Source organism: Acromyrmex echinatior, chromosome 1 (assembly GCF_024713525.1).
Source record: "Acromyrmex echinatior isolate Ae372 chromosome 1, ASM2471352v2, whole genome shotgun sequence".
NCBI classification, from domain to species: Eukaryota; Metazoa; Arthropoda; class Insecta; order Hymenoptera; family Formicidae; genus Acromyrmex; species Acromyrmex echinatior.
The window spans coordinates 27,542,857-27,570,287 of NC_141852.1; the positions used below are offsets into that span (position 1 = coordinate 27,542,857).

General features: G+C 33.3%; 5 protein-coding genes across 7 annotated transcripts; 3 read left to right on the forward strand and 2 right to left on the reverse strand.

Moving 5' to 3' along the window:
• Positions 1 to 138: 138 nt before the first annotated feature.
• On the reverse strand, positions 139 to 3,037 carry LOC105148193 (uncharacterized). Of its 2 annotated transcripts, XM_011059762.2 has the most exons (4): positions 2,901 to 3,037; positions 2,685 to 2,827; positions 2,478 to 2,603; positions 139 to 1,843 (listed from the first exon to the last, which is right to left on the reverse strand). In XM_011059762.2, exons 2-4 carry the CDS (start codon positions 2,754 to 2,756, stop codon positions 221 to 223), a joined length of 1,821 nt encoding a protein of 606 aa, XP_011058064.1. In that variant the 5' UTR covers positions 2,757 to 2,827; positions 2,901 to 3,037; the 3' UTR covers positions 139 to 220. The 2 variants fall into 2 exon arrangements, with proteins under 2 accessions (XP_011058064.1, XP_011058063.1); XM_011059761.2 differs by having other exon boundaries at positions 2,685 to 2,980.
• A 192-nt stretch (positions 3,038 to 3,229) lies between these two features.
• Positions 3,230 to 7,320, forward strand: LOC105148194 (uncharacterized). Of its 2 annotated transcripts, XM_087413514.1 has the most exons (9): positions 3,230 to 3,367; positions 3,446 to 3,632; positions 3,740 to 4,037; positions 4,119 to 4,272; positions 4,350 to 4,492; positions 4,760 to 4,953; positions 5,017 to 5,404; positions 5,469 to 5,696; positions 5,771 to 7,320. In XM_087413514.1, the coding sequence occupies exons 2-9, from the start codon at positions 3,504 to 3,506 to the stop codon at positions 5,890 to 5,892; spliced, it is 1,656 nt and encodes a 551-aa protein (XP_087269640.1). In that variant the 5' UTR covers positions 3,230 to 3,367; positions 3,446 to 3,503; the 3' UTR covers positions 5,893 to 7,320. The 2 variants fall into 2 exon arrangements, with proteins under 2 accessions (XP_087269640.1, XP_087269650.1); XM_087413524.1 differs by lacking the exon at positions 3,230 to 3,367 and having other exon boundaries at positions 3,504 to 3,632; positions 5,017 to 5,245.
• Positions 7,090 to 11,384, forward strand: Pi4KIIalpha (phosphatidylinositol 4-kinase II alpha). Its single transcript, XM_011059748.2, has 6 exons — positions 7,090 to 7,875; positions 8,045 to 8,163; positions 8,297 to 8,789; positions 8,866 to 9,131; positions 9,240 to 9,379; positions 10,406 to 11,384. Exons 1-6 carry the CDS (start codon positions 7,509 to 7,511, stop codon positions 10,497 to 10,499), a joined length of 1,479 nt encoding a protein of 492 aa, XP_011058050.1. The 5' UTR covers positions 7,090 to 7,508; the 3' UTR covers positions 10,500 to 11,384.
• A 205-nt stretch (positions 11,385 to 11,589) lies between these two features.
• LOC105148187 (uncharacterized) lies at positions 11,590 to 15,433 on the forward strand. Its single transcript, XM_011059750.2, has 6 exons — positions 11,590 to 11,805; positions 12,123 to 12,397; positions 12,719 to 13,039; positions 13,421 to 13,667; positions 13,786 to 14,057; positions 14,339 to 15,433. Exons 1-6 carry the CDS (start codon positions 11,731 to 11,733, stop codon positions 14,592 to 14,594), a joined length of 1,446 nt encoding a protein of 481 aa, XP_011058052.1. The 5' UTR covers positions 11,590 to 11,730; the 3' UTR covers positions 14,595 to 15,433.
• On the reverse strand, positions 15,264 to 27,285 carry Stat92E (Signal transducer and transcription activator Stat92E). Its single transcript, XM_011059745.2, has 10 exons — positions 26,804 to 27,285; positions 25,006 to 25,153; positions 23,783 to 23,939; positions 23,334 to 23,674; positions 23,097 to 23,240; positions 22,532 to 23,003; positions 21,737 to 22,412; positions 21,479 to 21,640; positions 20,706 to 20,943; positions 15,264 to 17,324 (listed from the first exon to the last, which is right to left on the reverse strand). The coding sequence occupies exons 2-10, from the start codon at positions 25,131 to 25,133 to the stop codon at positions 17,135 to 17,137; spliced, it is 2,508 nt and encodes an 835-aa protein (XP_011058047.1). The 5' UTR covers positions 25,134 to 25,153; positions 26,804 to 27,285; the 3' UTR covers positions 15,264 to 17,134.
• Between the last annotated feature and the right edge of the window lie 146 nt (positions 27,286 to 27,431).

Genomic DNA, 27,431 nt, shown 5'->3' on the forward strand with positions numbered 1-27,431 from the left:
ACTCCAGTTATTCCAAAAAAAAGTGTTTAAGATCTCAGTAGGTTTTTTTTAGAATTCTCTTTTAGTTTTTTTGAGAAAGCATGAAGATTGTAAGAGAATAAAAGTAGTAACAGCTAATTATAATCACACGCAAAACAGTTCTTATAATTATAAAATATGTATTCACAATAGTTATTTACATGTCTACATGTACATAAATTACAATTTATTATAATATAAATTATATATGCGATTCATTATGTTTCTTTAAGTGTCTCGTTAGACTAAAAGATTGCGAAAACATTTGGTTGCACTGATTGCACTTATAAGTCTTTGTACCGGTGTGTAAATTTAAATGCCGTTTCAAATGATTGGCCAGCTTGAATCTCTTACCACATAATCGGCATTGATGTTGCCTCAATGTACCGTGTGAGGCTTCGTGACTTTTAAGGTGACTCGATTGTGCAAATCTCTTGCCGCACAATTTACATGCGAAAGGCTTCACTTTAGTGTGAATTCGCAAATGCTCGACCAAATTACCTTTCTGTACGAAACGTTTATCGCAATACTCACATTTATGTACTCTTGATGTTTTGTGTGTTCGTAAGTGCATTTTCAGATTATAATTATGACTAAATTTTTTATCACAAATTTCGCATTGCACCAAACCTTTTCCTGTATGGAATCTTTCGTGAGCTTTCAAATTTTTTAAAAGCCGAAAACGTTTGTTACAAGTCGTACATTCATAATCCTTGCTCTGCGATGTATTATTACTTTTATTATGGACCTTTATATGTTCCTCCAAGTATGACGGATATGAAAATATTTTATCGCACACTTTACACTGATGTACGTTGATTTTGGTGTGTAATCTCATGTGTGCACTGAGTTTGCTTTTCGATGCGTATCCTTTGTCGCAACTTAAACATTTAAATGGTTGTTGACCAGAGTGAGATAACTGATGAGCAAATAATTTAGATTTTTGTGAAAATTGTCTCGAGCATATTTCACATTGATGTTTCTTAGCATTAACATCTTCCGTGGTTTTTATATCGAGAGGTTCTTTATAATTATCATCACTTTGGCATCCGTGATATTCAATCGCGAGTTGCCTGTCTTTTCCGGGCGATTTTATAAACCTCAAGTTTTCGGCAATCGACACATCGTTTTCAGAATGTATCGTTACGTTTTGCATACGTTCCGAACTGCTTTCCTGGACTCCATCAAGATCTATATTTTCCGGAAAGTTTATATTCTGTATTCCATCGGTATCGTCCACGGTGGATCGCTGATATGATAAGTTTTGAATAGGATTATCCACCGAATGAATTGATCTTTCGTAACTTAAATTTTGTGGGATATGATTAGAATTCTCACAAATTTCTATGTTTTCATTGTCGCATGACATATCAACACTCTCCGTACTGTGAGTTATATTATGACTTATTAACTGTCTTCTATTGGTAAAAGTGTGATTACACAAGGAACAATGTAAGGCACAAGCAGCTCGACTTGAACTTTCTTCATTCAATGACATAGTATGCATCAGATTCGGTCTAACTAATGGAGATAATTGCGTACTTGGAATGTTATCGTTTGCAAAATTTGAACTGACATGAGTAAAATTAAGATATGGATTCTGAGACTCCACTATGTGCATATGTTGCATAGGTATGTTGTCCTGAATAAATGGCAAATGGAGTCGGTTATGGGCACATAGCTCCTGATAATTCATAAATACTGCGCCACATTCCACACATTTTAGTGTCTTGTGAGAATTTTGTACGGGCATGAATCCTTGATTCTGTTGATTTTGATAGAGCTTGCAACCAGAAACAGTAGTGTATGACGTCAATCGGGATACCTATTTTTTAACATATTTTTAATATATCTGGCCAGTAAGCAAACAATCAGTTAGCATTCCACAGAATGCTAACAGATTGGCAACAAATTCGAAAAAAAATACAGCAGCATCTGCTCAGTACAATATCTGCATCTATGTCTGCATCAAGTGAATTTACATTCTGTCAATATAATTTAACAATACATTTGTTACAGAAATTGAGCAGAATCTATCGAATACAAACTCTGCTCGATTTCAGTTGTTAATCTGTTAAACGTGCTCTCGTCTGCTTGGTTTTTACCATCAATTTGCTGTCAAATCACATAAATAAGTACTATTACATTTTTTTGATATTTTATCATCAATAGGAAGAAGATTAGTTGAGTATCTTGAATCAAGAATGAAAATTACAAAAGTGAGCAAATTCAGTAAAATATTTATAATTTCATTGATCAACATCTCAAGTTTACAATCGACTCCCAGATCATCTTATATAACTGATTCAAATTTTTAACTTTCTTACTAACAAAATTTATCAGTCAAGTTTACAAAAAAATTCTGCAAACTTGACTGATTGAATATAGACTGGATATATATATATATATATATATATATATATATATATATACACACATGAAAACAAAAATTTGTTTACCTTCAACGCTGCTTGCCTCAAAGCCCTGTCGGCAGCGCGACATTGCTCTCGATACAAAAGAGCAGATTCCGCTCTGGTGACACAACGGTCGCACATCTTTTCAGGCAAGCCGTCTCCTTGCCAGACCTAAAAATATTCAAACAAAATACAAGCCTAATCTTTGAAGAAGATCCATTAAATTCGATATAAGACAAATGTGCTGCTTACTTCCAAACAAGAGAGAGATCGTAATTTAGCGGCGAGTGAGGAACCAGCTGGTCCCACAAACAAGCATACCATTTTGTCGCCGTCTTCCCGCAAGCATGTGCGGCACAATTTACTGATGTTCTCACTGTCAATCTCTTTCGTGACTATAAACATCTCTCCGCTGTTTGATAAACCGAAAAATGTTGCTCGATTCTGATTTTTTTTTTAAAGAGGTACCTTTAATTTGTTGTTCTAATTCTTCTGATGCATAATTATCTCTGATCGTTTATATTTCCTTTGGTTTTCTCATCAATCATATCCTCTTATTATTGTTTAGAACTCTTACGTTTTTATTTTGACGTTTTCATCGTGGTCCATGCGGTTGTCAAATTTCATTTCATCTACGTCACACAAGAGATCGCCACTGTACCTCAAAACGTCGCTGTTGTATTCCAAAACTGATAAGACTTTAGGTCTGTTCGTGTTACTTGAAATCTCCAAAAATTGCATTTTTAAAGCGAGAAATAAATAAATATTATATTTTCGTACATTGAAGAGAGAGAAAGCGAAGATTCTGACATTCTGAGTGCAAAAAGTGCAAACAACGTGAACAGATCTACTGAGAAAGATGAAGAGTGCAGAAGAGTGCAAATAGTTCAACTACAAAGTACGGCGCGAGTGGCGCGACGACCATATCTTTGCACGTATATAAACATTATAACAAAATATTTGAAACAACTATGTATTTGTGTAGATTTAACTGTAGATGTAATTGTGTTTAGATAACATTCTTTGTAACATAAATAAATACCACGGATGAAACAGGTTAATTGAAGTCATATGTACGTAATGAGTAAATTAAAAGAAATTCAAATCATTACAGCCATTAGTTCATCATTCTACAAAAATGTATCTTTACTTATACAAGTTATATCGCCGTCAGTCGAGTTTCGACAACACTTTAAAAAGGTATAAAAGCATTTATTAAAAATATAAGTCTTTATTATATTAATTTCAATACTAAATTATAAATTATATATTTATATATACATATAAAATACAAGTATTTTTTTAAGGATATGTTTAACAAACCTAATACAGTGGGTTTCCTGCATGTATCACATTATCTATCGTCTATATATGATACAAAGTTGTTTAAACAAATGGTTAAATGGCCGATTTCATGCAAAAAAGACGAAGCAACATACCGTGTGGAAATGAAAAATTTCCTGTGCCTCGTATCACGAGATAATTCTGATCTCGACTTCCCATCGATACTAATAAGCCATTTACTTCAGTCAGGAGGAATTAAATTTCAAATTATTATGTGGAAACTATCGCAACTCGCTCTTAGGACTTATATGAAAAGGGAATGTATGTAAATATGTAATATGTGATTAATATAAGAAAGAATTTTATTTTTGTATCAATCGTTATTTATCCGAATTTGTTCAGTTCAAGGAGAATTGTTAAACGCACCATGTACAAGTCCAATACAGAGTTTAATAATAACATACTTCAATAACACAATTGCACAAAAATGTAGCATTATGACAGACACTCATAAGAAGATGGAGAAAACACTGAAGGCTGCAAATAATTTTCTGAAGTAAATCACTATTATTTGTTCATTTGTAATTAATGGTGATACATTAACTTACATAATAATTATATTATATATTTTAGCGATGAGATCGAGACATTGAATGCATATAAATCTGAGATTTTTGACAGAAAAGAAAATATAAAAAGGCTAGTGCTCGATCTGCCAGCTAATTCATTAATCCAAAAGCGATTGATAGATGTCGAAGATTCTAATGTCATATACTGTATGTATATGTACTGTTAGTATATGATAAATATTATTTTCCTGGTGATTTATTCATTAGCTGCATTCTCTACAGAAACAGCAGCTTTGTAGCTTTAAAATTTCTTAATATGATTGATTTTGCTCTTAGTTTCTCACTGAATCTAAATATATAAACAAATCATATTAAAAAATCTTACAATAATAGATTACAACAATAAAGTATAAAGCTGCTTTCTCTGCTGAATGCAGTCATTAATAATTCATGACATTTCTTCTTGCGGTGCAGTATGGAAAAGAAATATTTTCAAAAAAGTCCAATATATGCATAAAAAAAATAAAGAATTGAACGAATTAGAGAAATCTTGCAATCATTTATGCAAACTTATCTTGAGAATAAACTCGAATTCTGGGACAATCGAAGCAAACAAATTTCCTGAAATTTGTTACGATAATTATTTATTATATACACAATGTGAGAAGGTAATTGAATAAAAATGTCATACATACAGTTCTTGTGGTTAATAATTTTTTTTTTAATTTAAGCATTTAATTCGCAATTTGTATGCGAATGACTTCATTGTGTTCTCCTCTTTGCTATCGCTGCTACATTTGGTATTTGTAAAAATATTACATCATGAAAACATCGACAATCTCTCTGATCTATCGCAATGTCTGCTGTTCGTTCAGAATGCTTGCCAAAGAATGAAATCTTTGCAAAGGTTATTCAGCATACTGAACACGAGAATAGACAATATATGCAAAAATGAGCAACGTAGGTCTCGAAAAATAAATAATATTGATTTCGACGCGAACAATATATCAATAGTAAAATCCTATATTTCACTGCAATTTCCGAAAATTAGTTTCAATTTTAATCAATATATGGACGATACTTTTTTCTATGAGAGGTTGTGTTCATCTCCAATGGAAGGTATTGTTCGTTAAAATTACATCATTTTGAAATTAGAGTGAACATCACAAGAATTAAATTTCAGGCAAATACAAACATTTATTTAAAAGGCACAGACGAGAATATCGTCCATTGTGTGAGTTACCTGCAACTTTGTTGGACTTGAGCAAGTCTTGGAACAATATGAGCGGATGGCTGTCTCCTCGCGTACACTCGGTTAAGTGTGAGCAAATCTTGTTCAAAGGAAAACCGCTTTCACCCTTGTACTCTCGATTGCTACATCATTCTAAATTAAACTTGAAGCATTCTAGAGGTTTGCCGCGACTTTTGATATGCCTAAAATCCTTACAGTTTGGCGAAAACAATGACGATTCTGTATGCTTTCAGAAAACGTATCATATAGCCCGAATATAAACTACGAGGGATTGAACCTAACACCAAGAAAACGTCCCTTACAAACGGAGCATCCAACAAGCAAAATGAGAAATCTTTTTTCAAGTCTGTCATGATGCTGCTATTACATACATATATCCTCGAACACTAAGAATTGATGATACGCGCTGATACGTTTAATAAGAATTCATGATACTGGATATTTAATTGAATAATCCTGACACTGGAAAAAGAAAAATTGATAATAATGTAAATTTTTTTAAATTTTGGTATTATTAATTGCTCAAACTTACTGTTAACAGCATTGGTTTATATTTAAGTATAGAGTTAGTTTAAGTAAGACATATGTGATATATTACACTGTTTCATATATATATATTTATTTCATACTTCTATATCGATATTTGGCTAATTGCATGTTTTATAATAACGACGCAAAAGGCAATATTAGAAATAGGCCAATATTATGTATTTAAGATATGTATATCTCGTAGTTTATATCTAACAATTTTTAATTACATAAACGATCTTGTAAATGTCCTCTGAATTTCCCTGCACTTTTCGAATTATATTTATTTTAATATTAAATAAGATAAATGAAATGAATTAAAATAATTTATCGCTAATAAACTAATTTTCAAAAAATGTAAAAAGCAATCTATTTTATCTCCGTTCTTTACACACAAAAAGAAAACTTTATAAATAAATATTTTTTAAACTCATGTGCATTATGATCACCGGTCAGTGACATGCACTGCTTATTTATCGATTAACTTACTATTATGTAATAATTTTATTTTTATATCTTTCAATATACTTTTTCTTATATACATTTAATTTTTCGCACGTGTCAAACACGTGTTATTCTCCCCCACTCTCTTACTCAGTTTTATCGAGTACATCTCTCGAAAAGAATTTAAAACAAATTTCGAAGTCATTAAAAATAATTTTGTGCAAGCATTTAAACACGATATGTTATTCCATTATTATTTACATATATAGAAAAAAAAGCGAAAATGAACACAAGGACGATTAGTTATCAGCATAACAGACGAATCGCATAAACAGTTATAACTTTCCCAAAATTCCGAATCCAAAGTGCGACTATATCGCATCTACCGCAGTTATTTAAATCCGAATCGATCACATGTCGCAGCGAATGTGAATACAAAAGGCGATAACTGTAATATATCCTGGTAGATCCCAGCGGATCATATGAGAGAAAGGAGAGAGAGAGAAAAGAGAAAATGCATACGCGTCACACAAACATGGCGGTAATCCTATCAGCTGATAGCATCCGCCGCTAGGATGACGGGCTGTATTTTGGTTAATCGGGTTAGATCGCAATAAGTCTCCCTTCTTCCCCTATCGCTCTGTCATCATCCTCGCCGTCGACAGTCGACAACAAATTGCGCGTATTGGCCTACCTACACTACGTTACGTGTGTGAGAATACGTGTGATCCGGATGACGCATCGACGACGATGCTAACGTATTTCTCGCACGTTGGTACGTATACGTATAACCGTAGCAACCGGGAGAAACTGAGAACGGGCGTGTGTCGCTGACAGGTAGAAAGCAGTACGCGTAATGTCGTAAGAGTAATAATCGTCCATCGGCTCGGAGAGAGAAACCCGACTCCGAGTCAACTCGGGAGGAATTAACCGGAGTGAGGTCCGCTTTGAGAGATCCTCGCAGAGCGGGATCGTCGTCACGAGAGTGAGCAGTCTGTAATGAGCGACTCCGAACAACGGCAACTACACGTGCCTTATCGAGAGTACCATAGTCAGAACAACAGCAGCCCGGCTACCACCGCTGCAGTTGCCACTGCCGCCGCCGCTGCTACCGCTCTGGTGGAGACCGATGCGCTGGTGGATCTGTCCATCGCGTCCATCAACAGCAGCAGTAGCAGCCACCATCAGCATCTGTCGTTGCACAACGATCAGCCGCCGTCACCGGCTGATTTGCTTCCCGACATTGAATTCATTCCTAGTTTGAGCAACGACCAAACCCTAGCCATAGATTCCTCCGGGATCGACCGGGAGAGCCAGCCTCTCCTTGGTCGCTTGGAACTCGACGTTATGTTTAATAGATTTCCAGGTTCGTCCAGCTGCAACGCATAGTGATATCCTCTTGCTTTTCATAGCTGTATATATTTGTTGATGATTCATAATATCTAGTGACCTTCTAAGAATTGTCATAATTATCATATATAAAATTACATTTGACATATATATATATATATATATATATATATATATATTTGTAGATGATCCACAGTTCTCAGAACTGGTGTGGCAGGCTGAATGTGCAATAGATAATGGAGTTTATCCAGAAAGGATATATCAAGGTTCCAGTGGGAGTTATTTTGTCAAAAATCCAGCAGGGGTAAGCTCCAACTTCTAATCTGCTCAAAATAAGAAAGTTAGGTGATATTGTTGCTTCTGATTCAGTAAAGTATAGCGATATGTAATTCCGTACATGATACATAAATGATTCATGAAATATATTGTTTTGTCAGAAAATTATAGGTGTGTTCAAACCGAAAGATGAGGAACCTTACGGCAGATTGAATCCAAAATGGACAAAATGGATGCACAAGCTCTGCTGTCCGTGCTGTTTTGGCAGGAGTTGCTTAATTCCAAATCAGGGGTACTTAAGCGAAGCAGGTGCCAGCCTGGTCGATCGAAAGCTGAGCCTCGGTATTGTTCCAAATACTAGAGTGGTGAAACTCGTTAGCGAGGTTTTCAATTATCCTCGCCTGGATCGTCAGAAAGCGCGTATGAAGCAAGCCATTATGGACCAGTTCCCTACAGTGGGGTCGCATTTTAATCGTATTGGTCTACCGCCGAAAGTTGGTTCCTTTCAAGTTTTTGTAGACGGTTACAAGGACGCCGATTATTGGCTGAGGCGATGGGAAAGCGAGTCCATGCCGGCACACTTGAGTCGAGAATTCCAGCTTCAATTTGAGCGTTTGGTCATTCTAGATTATATCATCAGAAATACAGACAGAGGTAAACGTTAAAATCACTTTTGTCTATATTAGCATTAGTTATGTGAATTTCTTCATGATTGATATTTCGCTCGTAGGGAATGACAATTGGTTGATTAAATACGATATTAGCGTTAGCAAGAATGGAACTGAACAGGGTGAAGTGAAGATTGCAGCGATCGATAACGGCCTTGCTTTTCCCTTTAAACATCCTGATTCATGGAGAGCATATCCTTATCACTGGGCATGGTTAACTCAGGCGAAACAGCCGTTCAGTGATGTCACAAGAGAGCTAGTCCTGCCGCAACTCTCGGATCAGAATTTCGTACAAGATCTTTGCGACGATTTGTATCAGCTATTTAAAGTATGCTGTATATATTATTCGAGACAAGAACAAGCGCGAATTTCATTCCATTTGTTGTTTATGCAATAATAATCTCGCACAAATATAATTGCTTATTTGTTTCTGCAGCAAGATAAGGGCTTCGACCGACATCACTTCGATAGGCAAATGAGTGTGATGCGCGGCCAAATTTTGAATCTACAACAAGCTCTGAAAGACGCCAAAAGTCCTGTGCAATTGGTACAAATGCCGGCTGTAATTGTGGAAAAGTATATATTTTCTTACTTATTGCTTCTATATTTTTAGATATATAGATTAGTCACTAGAGGTTTTAAAAAGGAAGAAATTATTTACAGGTACTTGTTTTAATCGACAGTTTGAGCTATAAAAATACTAAATTTAAAAGTGTTACAATATTAAGGGGGACACTCGAAAGTAATTAAGCAATAAAGTTTTTTTTTGGGAAGAGTTTTGATTAAAACTCGAAAACGAAAAGAGATATCGAAAAATGACAACAGACCTTTTTTGTTGTTGAAATTTCCTACAAAATGAGTTTTTAAGCAACAAGCTTTGTACTATGAATAGAACCGGATAACCGGAATACAATGGTTTGAAGATGAGTGAAATTTCTTGAAAAGCTGACAAAAATAGATACTTTTTCAGTTATTGCCTTCTATGTCGCTTTGAGTGCATCAGAGAGTAAAAAGTGACATAAGGTAATTTAAAGTAAATATCTTACTGAAAAAAATGAGCTTAAATTGAACTCAATATGATTAATATTTCCAGAGCTCCAAAGTAGGTAAAGCGATCATTCTTAATATTACAATGCATTGATATAAAAATTTATTTTTATTTTATTAATATTAGATTTGTTAATTATTAATTCATTATATATACGAAAAAAAAAAATATATCAAACGACAATATGCGAAATGGACGAATTTTGTCAAAAAAGTGTCCACTTTGGAGCTCGAATCCCTGGAAGTATTAATTAACAAAAAAGTATAATTAACAAAAAAGCTCTTTTGTCATTTTTCGAAATCTCTTTTCGTTTTCGAATTTTAATTGAAAAACCAAAAAAAAAAACTTTATTGCTTAATTACTACCAAATGTTCCCTCTTAATGTTGTAGTACTTTTAAATTTATATTTAAAAGTTTATTCTTTTTGTACCTCAAACTGTCGATTAAAACAATAAAATATCTGTAAATAATTTCTTCCTTTTTCACCGCCATTTTCATCTCTGACGACTGGCCTAATATGGCAATGTTATAAAATATGTCCTGTTTTGCTCTAGGGCCAAAGGAAATGGCACTCCTAGGTTGTTTTCATTCTCTGACACATTTACCCAGCGCTTCCAGAACAAGAGTCCATTCTTCTCCTGGTGTTGAAAATGAGAATTCATAACTTGAATCTAGTGCTCGTGAATAAGTGTCAGTGGTATCAGTGTCATTGTCCTTTCTACCGCGAAAAAATGTTATTACTTATTTTTCTAAGTTCATCCTACCTCTGTTAAGTTTTATTTCTGCAATGCGGCTGCAATTTGATCGGGAGGACATGGTCATTCTTTTTAGGCTGTCTTATATTTATAATCTTTTTCTCTATCTCAATTTAATCGGGATATAAGATATTCGTACAACTATATTGTATACAGTAAATATATATTATATATATAATGTTAAAACACATTTTCTTTTAATCGCTTGATAGGCGAACAAAGTGTAAAAAAGGGCGCGTGATATTTAGATATAATATATACTTCATGAACACGAAAAAGATACATATACAAGTTGTACGAAATGTCTCTCGTCTTCCACACATACATGTACAGACATACAACACACACACATACACACACACACACACACAGTCGCGCGCGCGCACACATTGTAGGCTGTGCCAATCGGTACTGCGAAAAGAATCTGCATAGATCAATACCTAAGAAAACAACTAATGTCACACTACAACTTAAAAGTTGAAAGATAAAAATATCTTCGTATTTTAATATATGATATTTTCTTTCATCTATTTCCACACATTGAGAAAATGACATTAGTTATTTCAATCCACAAGGTGTTGATCACTAAAGATTTAAAATGTTATATAAATTTTTTGGTAATTAAACAACTGTGATGCTTGTGGTACGCATGTCACGTCACGTCACATATGTACTGACAACAGGAATTCCACGTAATTATATATAACATTAAGTACAAATGAAATTTGCTACTGGAATACGTAGACAAAATAGAATTTCTAGCGCAATTTTTATGAAATTGTATTTTTGCCTATTTTCTCTTTTGTACTACACATGGTATCGTGAGAAAAATAGAATCATGTGAAATTTTATGCAAGTTTTAAACTGATATCACAACCATGGTGTAAATATTCTTGACACCATGATCACAACGACATATCTTTACGACGAGGACAACACGAAGTTAGTTCTGAACCATGTGTCAGGCGTATATTAATCAGATTTTTAAAATGTAATGAAACTTCGATTCCAACATATTATTTTGAATATTTTAATATTTATTAGACCATTTATGCAGAATAATACTGATGCAATTGTGCATTGTACATATATACAATTACGATAAGAAAAGGGATTAAAGCAATATGGAGATTGTTGAGTCTTGCTCAAAGAGGAAAGCCCCATCATGTACCAAAACGACATGTCCATGCAAGACAAAAGTAATTATTGTCTCGTCAATATTTTCAATATCTTATAAATTTTTAATCAATTACTTTTAATGCTTTTAAAATAATAACAGTATTAAAAAAATCATTATTATTATGTCTGATATACCGTATGCAATGTTAAACTTTCCGTTATAATGATTTTATTGATAGATTGCAAATTAATGTATTCATAACTTATAATTATTAATGGCTGATTGTGCAATTTTAAGATTTGAACACTTGTATATTATATGCTGATATATAATATACAATATATAATTATATTATTAATATTTATACAACTTGAACGTTTATGTTATTAAACACAGTACAAAAGATACGTGCAGCCTCCACGTGCAAAATCCTATGCACCGGAGCACTTATACAAGGTACCGTCGACGCAATTTGAAGACAGAACGACATATCACTTGTCTTATCTAAATGTGGATCGTGAAACGGCGCGTTGCGCTCGATTGCAACCAATCCGGCCTATGCACAGCCTTCAGAAAAGTACTGGCAAGTTTTTCGATGAAACAACAAGTAAATTATCCTACAAACCTGTATGGCAAACCGTTAAAGCAGAACCTATCATGCCGAAACGTAGGTAAAGTATCTCTATTGCATTATTATGTTGCATCGATATTTATAACATTTTACAAAAAGAGGATTTATTTAGTATTAATGATTCTCTGACTGATTCATAACATCTTAAGACTATACTTAAGACATTCTTAAATATAATCGATTATAAATACCGACTACAGAACACTCGTATTAGCATCTTAAGAAATTTCTTAAAACAATCTTAAAATAAGAATTATGAATATATATGGTAGATCAAAAAATAATTTGAGAAATCCATCTTGTATTGCTTGATAAGTTTGGATAAGTTTGAATATAATCATTAATATAATCGTTTTGCTAGACTGACGACGACTACAGACGCGATGGAAACTGTGACGACAGTCCGCCACGATTACGGGGCAAAATATATAGACAGGCCAGAAATGATTATACCCTGTGGAAATATTCGTACAAGTTTAGCTCCATTAGACGACAAAACGATGGCAAGAATGTCCTACGTTCCTCCAGGGCCTATTGAACCTGTAATTAGTTTTAAACCGATATTAGACTACCGTCCATCAAGCCAGCCAATTCCTAAAGAGACGACACAAAAATTGAGCTATCAGCCGTTTGTCGTCGTTAAGAAAGAATTACATCCTTGGGCGCAGAAACCGATGTACAAGTATGTATCGCATGTAAATTTGAGTGTTTCATTCTGACAATGATAAAATTAGAGAGAGAGAGAGAGAGAGAGAGAGAGAGAGAGAGAGAGAGAGAGGCATATTGTACAATTATTTTCTGTAATGTCACGATAAGATATATATATATATATATATAAAATTTGAAAATAGAATCGTCTTATTTATTAATAAGCTCTATTACATCATATTTTAATTAAGAAAATTTAAATATAAAATAATAAAATTGCTCTCTTTCTCTCTCTCTCTCTCTCTCTCTCTGTCTCTCTCTTGCTATACGATTATGTAACAATTATAGAAATATTCTCTCTTGCATGCTCATTTTCTGTAACATAAAAAAAGAATGTTAATCTGAATATTTAAAGGCCACCGGAAATCACGATGTGCGACAAGACCACTTATTCCGAAAGCTATATGGAGAATGCGGGAACTAGGCAGAAACCTTTCCTTCCCGTCGCGGCATACGTATTTCCTTACGGCGCAAAATTTGTTGATAAAACCATCTATAAGGAGAGCTATCTACCAGGTATCGTTGAGCGCATGGTGCCGTTTGTTCCCTGCGGCAATATCTCTATCTCCGATGCAAAAATGTCCGCCGATACGACTAGCAAGGTGCAACTTCTTAATTATTCTTAGGTCGCGCGATACAAAGCCGCTATATAAAACTATAAAAAATAGTTTTATAGTTTGGTTTATAACTCTCGTAATTCTTATGCGAGTTATCTCGCAGCTAAGTTATCAACGAGTCTGGACCGAGAAGCGAAAACCGTGTCTGCCGCTCACTAAGACCATGTTGGCAACCGCTAAAATGCAATCGGATACAACAACTCGTTGTGAATACGTAGCGAAAACGACGTTACGTCCGGACCTTATCGTCCCCTCTGATAATATCCGCACAGTCGATGTGCCGTTGCAGGGAGAGACGATTACCGCATTATCTTATGTAAAACCCGACATGATAAAACCTGTTCGCAGTTACAAACCCGTTATGGAATATTATAGGTGAGAAGAAAAAACGAAATCGTAAAATTTAAACAGTCCAAAAGACATTAATAATGCAGCTAAAACTCATTTTCTCAGAAGGAAATTCTTTCCTCCGAGGACGCCTTTAAATTGTTTGACTCTAATTAATTTCTTTATCCATTTTAACTTTGATTTGATTTAGCTATATATTTACAAAATATATAATCAGCGCGGGTTATTAGAGTCTTGTTTCGTCTTTTAAATCTTTTCATGCTTTGAATTATAAAGTCATAATTGATCTTGTGATGCATTCTATCCAGGCCAGAAGTTAAAATCGACTGCGAGACAATAAATAAATTATCATACCAAACGTGGACGCCGAAACCTAAAGAGGAACTTCCATGGGCTCGAAAGGGCAAATATCAAACTCCAGAACAGCCGATGGTCAGCGACACGATCTATCACATGAGTTATCCCATGCCAGGTCATTATGTCGAGGACAATTCGTTCACAGAATGTCCTTGTCCAATCGACAAACAAAATGATGTTTCGTCTACCTCGACAGCAGCATGTTAACTGTTTTTAGATTGAAATCATCTACTGTGTCTATCTATGAAGATAAATTGCAATCTATTTTATTAGATATTATTTTAAACTCATAATAAGTGATATTCCCTATTTTTGGGACAAAAAAATCTCATATCATTATGAATAAAATTGTTTTAGAGTAAAAAGCAATTACATTGTTTAAATTTTTCAGTATTTATTTCAAGTATACTAAAGTTTCTTTCTGAGAAAGTTAATAATTGCTAAAAAGCTATGCTGGTCAAAAACAGAAATGATTACATTAACTATAACTATTAATTAATTCTTCATAATTTAATTAATGAATTAATAACGCAGAAGAAATCAAGAATTTATCTTCTCGAGATTTCGGATACGGAAAGTACGTCGAGTAAATCGTGAATTCTATTCTAAATATAGTTACAGTAACAAACAGCTGGCTGCTGGATAGCTTTATAGTAACCGCCTATCAAGAACGAAAAACCCGAGATTTTCCTGCCTTGCCATTTTTTACTTATAAATTAACAAACTTTTTTGATGGAAAAATGTTCTGTTGTGATAGAAGAGTATCTAAAATAGTATCTTATAAAACAAATCTAAAGTTATATATCATAAAGCCGCGCTTTATTCCAGCATGAGATGGATATCTGTTAAAGTAGAAAGAAAATAATTGAACAACCATTATATTTTGTTCTACAATATATTTTATTCCACGTTTAAACATACGTGTTACGTGTAACATACGTTATATCGTAAAACATACAGGGGAGGGAATAGGGCACCATAGTAATTATCTATAATAACCTAAAGTTATTATAGCTGTTGGAAGTTAAAAAGTAAGAAGATTTTGTGTAAGAAAATTAATCTTCTTATTTTTTCTCTTCTCTTTATCTCATACTCTATGAAATATTCCTTATTTCTAAAAATAATTCTAAACATTGATGTTAAGATATATATATATATATATATATATATATATATATATATATATATCAATTCAAAGAACCTTCGCAGAACATTCTGAATTATTTTTCAAAAATAATTTGTCTTATTGAAATACTACGTAGATCCTAGAAACTTAAGATCACTGAAATAAAAAAAATTTCTTAAAAATTAGTTAAAATGATTTACACTTAATTCGACGAGATCTTTGCAGAACTTGCCGAAAAATTGCAGAATACAAAGTTTAAAAATGCGCAAGGCACTTATTTTAGATTACATCACACAATGCACTTTTAAATCTATGTAACACGCGCTATCGTTTCTTTTAACATTATTTTTCTGTATAACTGAACAAAATGCAACAAAACTAAAAATTTAATTGATTTCCATGCCTTCTTTCCAAAATCCAAAATGCAATTTGACTAGGTGATCGTGGAAATGATGGTCTATGCATTGCTTGTATAAGTATATGCTCTAAAATTCTCGCTTCGAATCTTTATCAAATCTCAAACATTTGAATTAGGCAAGCGATAAAGATTTTGTTTCTTTTTTCTTTATAATCCTCTAAAGACATAAAATCAAATTGCGTGTAAATACATGTATAATACGTAATTATAGAAGTTATTATAAAAGAAAGAAGTAACGATTTATACTATTCCGTTAAAATGTTTTCTATAAAATGATCTAAATATTTAACAAAAATAATTGTTATATCAATCTCTAGACGTAATTCTATATATATGTAATATAGATATTATAGATACCTGCTTAATTTGCTATTCACAAGCGACATACAATTCTATTTATAATTACATGTGCTCTTTTAGCACTTCATACGTTATAGACAATAATATATAAATCTTTGTACTAAGTCTCTTTTATATTGTGTAAGAACTTAAATTACATTGATAAACGTTACAAAACAAATGATACAAATAAAGAGTACAAAAGGAGACGAAAATTAATGAAATTAACGGAATATGAAAAAAAAACAATTTTTGGTTGCTCCTATAAAAGAATCAATAAATATGAATTTGGAATATAAAAACATTGAATTTAAGAATTGCTCTTTTCATTAAAAAAAATATTAACGGAAAAAAATTACAATTTTTGTTAACAATTCAATTCATTAAATAGATACAAATATTTCGTACTTCATATCTATTTAACAATGAGTTGCATCAACGTATCAATATGATTTATGCAAAAACTCTCAGACATTGCTCAGTCAGTGCAACTTGAATATAAGAGAACAAGATCAACAGAGATATATTACATACTATATATCATATTAGATAAAAGTGATAACAACTTGATTTTTCTATAATCTTCTAAGATATAAGAATGCCAATTTTGTAACTACAAAAAACACTGGCTATGAATGATTATTATAAAAAAAGAGGAGAGAAAAAAAGAAACATAATTGTACCATTCTAGGATACATTAATATCCCTCCCCTGTTAACAATTCGCGATACATTTCATTGCCTCCGGTGCATTTCGGCGTGACTGATAAATAGAGATCGGAGAAAGATCGAGATTAGATATGCAACGGCGGTCACCACGGATATGCCGTCTCAGGGATGATGGGGTATTTCATAAGCATACCTCCTATTGCAGCTTGGTAGATTGATTGTATGTAGACTGTATGAAGTCGAAGCTGAAGGTGCTCAAGTGATCCAAGTTGAGATTTTCGTCAATCGACGGCAATTCGTTGTTACCAATCATCTCCATATTCTCCATGTAGTCCATGTCCGAACCTGGCTGCCCAACGCCTGACTGGCCGAGACCCGGAGCGTAGCTACCACAGATCAAAACACAACCCCAATCACTGGCAATCCTCGATAATCAAAATTATCGTAGGTTAAATCTGTCCCTCTCTTTCCTCCATATCTTTCCTTTCATTCTTTTTTTTTCAATCTGAGAACATGTATCGTTTTTTTTTTGCTACTTTTTCGAAGGTGACCGATTAAAGCCGGGATAGCCGGTACAACACGGCGAAGGCAGTACGTAATAACAACCACAAGAGCCCCACCCAGAATTAAGTTTGCAGATCGGTCACTTATCGTCTCCGAGAAAAGTAAAATGAAAAATTGTAAATGATCTTTTTCCATTGTTTATTTTTCAACTTGTATGACGCACGAGAGAAACGAAACGGCAATATCATTCTAATGAATTCGCGAGCAATAACGTTACTCAATTGCCAGCTGCGAGTGATTGGAGCTGCATTTTGCAGAACAGTATCGAACATTCTGTTGTGGTTGTACCGGCTTGCTCCAGGCCTTTGCCTTTTTTCATTTTTACAGACACAGCTATCTTATATGAGTAGCACATCTGCGCACCTATATTTCTAAACGTAATGTCTCTTTAACACGCGAATGTTTATGCTATGTATATATAATATTATAAGCTACAGTATGCAAAATTTGTATAAGTATATAAAAGCTACATTAAAGCCATGGATAAGCCGTTGCATTAGAAAAATGAATCATTGCATTTGAAAAAATATTTAACAGTCGTAAAGATTAATATCATCCTAATTTTTAATCAATATTTCTCAATGGTCCGCAACATGATTACATCAACAACTAGTACAAATAGTCGAAACAAAATCATTTCAACGATAAAAACGAATTAAATCTGTTGAAATAAAGTATCCGTTTACGTTCTTTAAATTTATTGATAACTTTTAAATGTTTTTGGTTATAAAAATTTGCGTGTAATTACACAATGTGTGTTGTGTATGTATGTGTTTAAAAAATAAACAATACTAAAAAATTAAAGTAGAAAACAGAGATCGCATGTTTACCAATTATATAACTTAATGCATAAACTAAATATATAAATTTAATGATATATAAAATGCAATTGTGCGTATAAAAGCACTTTACAATATTATAGTAACTTAGAATCTCCTCACAAATTACTAACATTGCATTATTGATAAGTTAATGCACAATAGCAATGCCCTTTAATAGTAAATTTATAGATAGCTGATTAATCAGACTTTGTTCACACTATAAATAATGATCCAGTTGCCTTTCATTCTCAAAATGACATTATTTTGACATTTCTAATTCTTGAACGTTTTAATCTAAAATATATTTGGACGTATACACATATATGTATATGTATACAAATATATATAACTTTATATATGTATATGTTTTCATATTAAAGATATATATATATATATTAGGTGTTGGAATTAATTCGTAGCGTTTTACAAGTGATGGGAAGTACTTTCATTAATGTATTTTTTAATGCTCATGTGAAATAAATAACATTCTTTCATTAAAAACGCTACGAATTAATTCCAACACCTAATATATACATATATATATATATACATATATATATGTATACATTTGCATATATGTACATTCATATATGTATATATGAATATGTATAAATGAAAATTTTTTTTAATTATTAGGTGTTGGAATTAATTCGTAGCGTTTTTTAATGAAAGAATGTTATTTATTTCACATGAGCATTAAAAAATACATTAATGAAAGTACTTCCCATCACTTGTAAAACGCTACGAATTAATTCCAACACCTAATATTTTAAAAAGAATTATCATATTATTACATATACTTTCAAAATCTTAATCTGTTTTGAAGAAAGCCCCTATTAAAATTGGAAAACGCATTTATCGTAACAAACTATAACAAAAATAGACATACAGTATTTAAAATACCAATTATATCTGAATATTTTAACAGACCATACATTATGTTACGATAAGACTGAAAATATATTATAATAAAATATTTTTTTTATTAGAATATATTTCAGTTACGCAATTGTATCAAGATTTAAATATCTGACTAATATGAACAATCCTACTTGTTTGCACGCGCTCGCGTGCGCGTGTGTTTTGAAGAACATTTCAGCAAACAATTAAAAAGCAACTGGAACGTTATCATACTTATAGTATGAATAAAGCCTTATTGGACAAAAATACTGGGATACACATAATAAATATACATGAGAAAATGTCAAAATAAGCAAAAAATTATTTAAAAAAAGAGAAAAGAATATTAAATGATAATTTAACATGATTATTACTTTATGGTGTCAGACATTTGCACATATATTTTGAACGTTTTAGCAAATAATGATTATTTATCTGTATTCTCGTCACAGTTGCCTTGTTCAGACACAATATATCCGAATAACCCAATATCGCCCAAGACATACTATCAGTCATTACAAAATTCGTTGAATAATGCATATCGTATATATCATTTTCCCCCCTTTCGCTCGTTTATCTTAGTTTTACAAACGTACAATATTTCGTAAAAACGTTTACAAAAAGTACAATCGCGCAGTTATTATTACATCTTTCTTCTATAAAACTCCTTGTGTCAAAAAACGCTTATAAAAAAAAAAAAATACTGACCGTCTTTGCAAAAAATAGAAAATCTAGAAGATGAAAATGTGAGTTAAGTGCAAGGAATGTGTAATACTTGTTCTCATTTGCAAGAAGCTCACATAAATTATTGTCTTCGATTTTCATTTCTTTAAGCCGGAGGGATATAATATGGTACTTTGGTATTGTATTACAAGATTTCATTTTAATTTACAATATAAAAAATATCAAATGATGAGAAATAAAATCTTCTGTGCCATCAACAAAAACAGATTCAACATCTGTTAGTACGGTAGCATAATTATATTACAAGCTTATGGTATTAACCGAAAAATTTAGAATTTTAATTTTAAAATTATTACTCATATATATATAATAACATAATTAATTATATTATATGCTTGTAATGATAATCGAAAAATTTAGAATTTTCATTTTAAAATTATCATTCCTAAAATGAGCGCGATATGTTCAATGTACAAGATGTCCGGTAAATTATGCCAAAACCGATGAGAAGGTGATATCTCGTAAAGAAAGTAATGAAAAAAGTAATGAAAAAGAAATACATGTGTGTGAAACAATTTTGAAGTACGAAGAACCATTTTTTTCGAAAATTACACTATCAATTGGAAAAAAAAATGTCTTTTATTTAATTCACTGGACATCATGTATCTGAGATTCGTTTTACTTTTTCAAGACTAACAAAGTACCGAATGTAAAGGCATATTTCGACATTTCATAATTGATTTAATAGAAATACCAGATAAAGATCACAAGATTCGATATTACATCCAAGAGACTGACCTTGATGCTACGGATGGCGTGTCTCGCGTAGATGGATCTGGTGGACTATGTGGCGGAAATACAGTTTGTGGTGTAGCAGGGTAACTTCCGCCCGGACCACTTTGACCATTGTTGCTTATACCTGTTACAGATGAATGCGATGGCGTTTGACCACCAATACTGGGCAGAGCACCCCAACCTGGCACGTGTGTTACTAAATATGGCTTGACGTACCCATTTGATGTTTGAGTTTGGTTATCTATGGAAATTAATTAATTAATTACTATTAATTAATTAATCACAAAATCAGTCCATTGCTTTAAATACGAAGCGCCACTACGGTCTGAATGTTGAGATGTTGAAGTATTATATACATTTATATAAATGAATTAATTTCAGAAATGATAATTGCGTGTCGCGACTATCAATATAGTATCGTGATATAGTTGTCGGACTTTGGTTGTCTCGATAGTCTAAAGGCTTAGGACGCTCGCACGGAATGCAAGAGATCCGGGTTCAACTCCCGACCGAAGCAATATTTTTCGCAATAAGTTTATTACAGTTTTTTAATTTGGGAAATTTGGGGGATTATTAATATTTCAGATTGATTGCGTTGAAAGTCCGACAACCATATCGGTACGCAATTATCATTTCTGAAATTAACTCATTTATACGAATGTATATAATAATCCAATATCTTAACATTCAGACCGTAGTAGCGCTTCGTATTTAAAGTAATGTTATTCAACACAAACGGTTTTGTTTTCAGTCCATTGCATTCCAATTACATTTACCAGTAAATGGTGTATAATATTTGCCGAAGGCAGTATCTTTGCTAATATCTGGATAGAGATACTGTAAATGTTGCATATCGGCAAGGCGATCAGCTAGACTTCGAATAGCAAAGTCTTTACTAGTAAACGGTTGTAGCATGAAGACATGATCTGTTGCTTGATCTGATAACATTAAGAAAGATACTAGTTATAGCATGTATCTTATCACATAAAATTTATCTCACTGTATTAAATAGTATTTATGTTTTAATACTTTACCTCCAACCCAAGCGATAGTAATACCGCCGAGTTCTGAATCAGAATAACGCATCAAGAAAGTGCCAACCGCGCAATTTGCTAGCATTTCTTCTGCTTGTTTCTTGCGGATGAACCCAAGGATGTATCGGTCGATCCATGGACCTCTCAGATGTTCTCTTGTCAATTTCATGACAGCATAAAACCATTCCCAAAAGGTAAAGTTTCTTTCGGGTAACGGTTCTTTACAAAACTGTGCCCAACTCAACAACATATTCGAATAATCCTGACCGACTGAATTGCCGTTACTTCGAAAAGCTTTTTCCGCAAGAAATCGGAGATTATCATCAGTCAAAGGATGACCAGTTGCTGAACGGAACTTCATATTCAATGCCTCAGCCACCTGTCCCCATGGCACTTTTTCCGGCACTTGGAACGGTTGTCTACCTGGTTCAGCAAACGCGTTGTCCCAAGTTACCGTAGCCCATGCATGTGGTTCCTGGTTACCATGTACTATCACGACTACCGGCAAACTTAGAGTCCAAACTTGAAATACTAATTCGCCTCCGCCAACGCAAAATTGCGATTGAAACAGTAATGAAAATTTTTCGTCCATCACAGATTCTGTACCTTTTTTCTCAGTACGCTTGATCTTCTTCAGCTGCATATTGCGGAAACTCACCGAGAGTTGCCTTGTTGCCTGCAAAATGATATTGTATAAGCATGATATTTTGAAGATTTGAATTGATATTAAGAGCGGTACTTTTCAAAATATTTGTCTACTTTCTTATCACATTAAGTACAAAAAATCTCGCGCACCTGATGATATTCCATTGTGCCTGTATTATTCAGAATCTCGCCACTGACCTCGCCACATTTTGCCATTTTCTCGCTCTTCAGCAAAGCATTTGCCTGCGTTTCGCTAATTATGCTCACTTTAACTTGTGGCGGTGTCATGTGAACGTTCAATTTGCCCCCAACAAGAAGACGCACCGTGCTCGTAAAACGAGTATTGGTCTTCATGACTTGTGGTGGTTGTTTTTCAATAATAAAAGTACTTGTAACAAGTGAACTGAGAAATTGTGTAATCTGTGTATTTAAATTCGGAAGAGTATCTCGAATGCCCGGTGGTTCACATTGGAACTTTTGTTTTAAACGTTCCGCTTCTTTAATCTGTTGTCGAGTCTGCCAGATTAGCTCGGCGAGACTCTCACACCATTCCTGAATGGAATCTAAATTATTGGACGCGAAATTTGCACCATTACCTGCCAATTGCTGATCTCGCTTCCACCTAAACGAAACAAGCTCGTTAATGATTCAATAAAAGAAAAAAAAAGTCTGTATCTAATCTTATTAATTTTAAATATTTATCGACATTTTTTACCTTATGAGTTCATCGTCAAGAATTCTCGATTGTAAAATATTCAATTTCTTGATAATATCATCCAATTTTTCCATGAGCATCAAACGTAGACGAACCACACCGTTTACTTTTTGACTCAATTGCAAATCTTGCTGCTCTTTTTGTCTAAATCAAAAAACATTAATCATATATCATAAATAAACAGAAATTGTAATGTATTGTACTTTTTAAATGGTAAATTGTAAACAACCATTTTACCTCCTAATCTTTTTTTCTAACTCCATATTTTGCTGATTCTGCACTTGCATAGCGATATGTTGCAAATGGGCATTCAGTTTCGTACACTCGTGATAACTAAGAGCGAAAGACTCCTGCTCCTGTTCTATCTTTCGTAAATCCTCCCCGGTCTCATATGTCTTTCGCCGTAATGTATCGACCTGATGAGCTATTTCCGTTACCGTATCACCTATCATCAAACTGACCCTATCACTGCTTATTAAACCTCCTAAATGTTCGGCTTCTGCTACCAATTTCATTTCCGTGCCCAAACAGTGTCTAATTATTTTATACAATGACATTGGATTTTCACTGTATCTTTGCTATAATAAAAGAACAATAGAGATATGTAACATTTTTAATTCAATTAAAGTAAATAAGTTAAGTATGAATGAAATATAAACGTAAAACACAAGAGATATATAACTCACTCGGAACATGCTAGCAGCCTCTATCAATTTCATCTTTGTTACAAACATGTCTTCGGTAGTAAGAGTGTTTGCTTTTGATTCTAACTCGAGTATCAGTGATCCAACAAAGCTGTTTACATAGTGCTCAAATTGTGGGTTTTCCGGTTCTACGTTATTCCTACAACATTAACAATGAATGAAATAACAATATCCTTAGATTACATAATCAGGGTTGCTACAGAAGCAAAAAAAATATTCCCTGACCTTTCCCGGTTTTTCCGATCACTTTTTGAAGAATTTCTTGACTGAAAGAAAAGCTGAATAAAACATAAGAAATAAAAAAAATTAAAACTTTTTATTTATTAAAAAGAAAATTGAAAAAATAAACAAAAAATAAAATAAATTCTTTTAATTATAATTTATGTTAATAGCTTTTGCAAATCACTTACTACAAAATTATTTAAAAAATTATCAGTGCTTCTTTAAATAATTTTATATATAAATTTTGTTTGATAATTTAAATAGTTAAATAGAATATAAGTAAAATAGAGTTTAGAATAATAAAATACTTAAAAAAAATTTTAAAAAGTATTACAAAAATTAAAATTTTACGATATTAAAAAGTAATAATAATTTAATATTTTAACAAAGAAAAACTATAAAAAATGAGGATTACTGATTTTAATGAAAACTTTTGATTTTTTTAATGAAAATATTATCCTTACCATTAAATACGTAATATTTCGAGAAATTAGGAATTAAAAAATTTTGCGTACTTATAAGTTTTGCAAAAAATATTGATTTTTTTTTTCCGATATAACGACACAGCTAAATGTACATATTACAAATATTATTTAAAAAATTAAAAAAAAAAAGAAAAAAATGATTGAAATTTAAACTCTTTCTGAGTCAGTTCTTACAAATCAAAGAGTCCATGCAAGAGTGACACTCACTTATTTGCGACTTTTCTTTGATAATAAATTCCTTGACTTTTCCTAATTTTCACGATTTTCTAGACTTGTAGCAACCCTGATAATATTGTTTAATTTATTCAAGAATAGATTTAAAACATATTTTCCAGAGATAGAAAAAAGAGAATGTATCAAAGAGATTGAGATATACTAATAATATAATAAATTTAAGGCAGTTTTTTAATGAGAATGTCTTATTTATATATTATATAAACGTATGTATATAAATAAGAAATTCGAAAAATGACTGCTTTCCTTATACATTATGCTTACCACATCTTCTCTTCAATCCATGATGACAAGAAATGTCTCACTTCAATCGGGAAATGTTCTCCATAAATGTTGCGCACCTTTTGCAAAGAATCTTGCGACAGCTGCTGTGCTTTCAACCACAGCGCCATTTTGCGAGATTGTAATCTTTCTAATTTAAAGAAAATGTCCGTTACATTATATATTCAGATATTTTATCTCAACAGTCGATACTTAAAGGCGACTCTGATCAAAAATTTAAATCAATTTAACTGGCGATTTTAATTCAACCCGACCGAATCACTTACAACAGAAATTCCAATTGCACGATTCATCGTCATTAATCTAATCTTTCTTCTTATGTGTCAGACGAAAAATTTTTCATTTTATATTGATAAATTATTACGGATACTATTTGACAAATTAAACTGATCAATTAATAGTATTTTATTAATATAAATAAAATCGCTAATTTTTTATTGATAAAAAGAAGAAACTATTTAAACTGGAGGCAATAAAACAGACACTTATTATTTAAACGATAAAACGGAAATTTTGCAATAAGCAATTCTACCATTTTTATATCATTAATTAATTTTTGAGGCAAAAAAAGATTATTTACATTATGGGCGACAAAATTTTAAGCTACAAATTTTTACGTAGATAATTCTGCTGTATGCAAAATAATTATATATTTGAAAGACTTGATACCCGAGATTTATTATGTATTTGTTGATTACTGATTAAGTTAATTGGAATTTGATCGAAATTCTCACTCTTTGATGCCCATTTCTACCAATTAGATTAACTTTAGGACTTTTAATCTCGGTTCAATTTATTCACCTTTTTTAAATACTTAGAATAAAATAAAAGATGAAGGATTAATTAATCAAAACTAAAATTAAACTACATTAATAGAAACTGGCATAAGAATGAGAAAAGAATAAAGAGTAAGTTAAACCGGGATTAATTTTAATCTCGGTTTAACTTACTCTTTATTCTTTTCCTGATTCTTAAAATTAGAAAAAGCAGATAAAGAGTAAATTAGAAATTGAAATTAATCTCGAAGGTAATTTTATATGGTGGAACGGGCTTAATATAAAAAACAGAAAATTTCAAAAACGATCGACAGCATCTCGTCGCTAAATCTCAACGAGTTATACCAATAAAAGAATATCATTATAAATAGATCTCGCAAACGTTCCCTTCGCGTTGCAGCCGCACGGAAAGTTTCAGAATCCCGGTATTCGAATTAAATACGTGATACATTATATAATCCATTATTACTCAGATCATCGAGGACTATGACTCGTTGCTAAAGTTCGATCAGAAGATACTGAAAGTCACCCTGTATCATAACTTCAAGGTGTCGAAAAATGTCTTTGTTCTCCGCGGTATCGTGATAATTATACGTCTAATTTAAAAAAGAGGAAAAAAAAAGGGAACGATCTCGCCGATTTATTTTTATCGTCTGTGACAATTTGTCGCGACTGAACGAGCGAGAAGAAGACGTCGCACATTGGAACTTCGAAAGAATAAAGAACGCCGCGCGCGCGAGATTCATACGGAAACGAAAGTTTGCTCCAAAGTAAAAAAAAAAAAGTTGGCGATAAAGTCCTTGAAAAAAATCTCGTGAAAAACTCTATCGTCGAGGAAGGAGAGAAAAAAAAGCGTATCTCGAGACGTAACGCGCAAATAGATAAGAACGCAGAAGAAGGGTAGGAGAAAGAGGGACAGAGAAAGGAAGGGGGGAAGGAAAAGAGCGGAGCGAATAGCGGGCAAAGAGCGAACGAAGACCGCTCCGGAATTCGACGAAACTCACTTGGTACTGGTCGGTCCTGTTACTCCCTCGTTTTTGAAAACAGATGTTTTTCGGCGAAGACGTTTATACGACGCAATAGACACGGCGTAATCGTAATCGTAATCGTCGCCGTCGCCGCCGTCGTCGTCGTCGCCGTCGCCGTCGTCGTCGTCGTCGTCGTCGCCACCGCCGCCGCCGCCGCCACCGCTGCTATCGCAGCTCGGCTTTCTTCGTTGTTGTTTCGCGCCGGCGACCTTGAACGTATCGCAGACGCGCGATGCGACAACTATAATCCGCACTGGCCGCGCAATAATCGCGGAAAGAAGTAATTATTGCGCGCAATCAGACTCACACCCACGCTGTCATCAATAACGCTCGTTCGGGACCTGCTTGCCTGTCCCTTCTCCCGAAAGTTACACCCCGAAGAAATCCTCCTACCGACGCTTCCGCTCCAATCCGCTCCCTCGACCGTCCTCTCGGCCGCGTACATCACAGGCCGTCGGGCACCGTCGGTCGACGCGGATGACGACGGAATGAACCGATACGGGTGGAAATTCTTGGAATTTCCTACCGTAAACGGCGCCGTCGACTAACGGTGGGGGCGATCGTGGGAGTGGGACTGGTCACGTGACCGTCGCCGGACATGCGC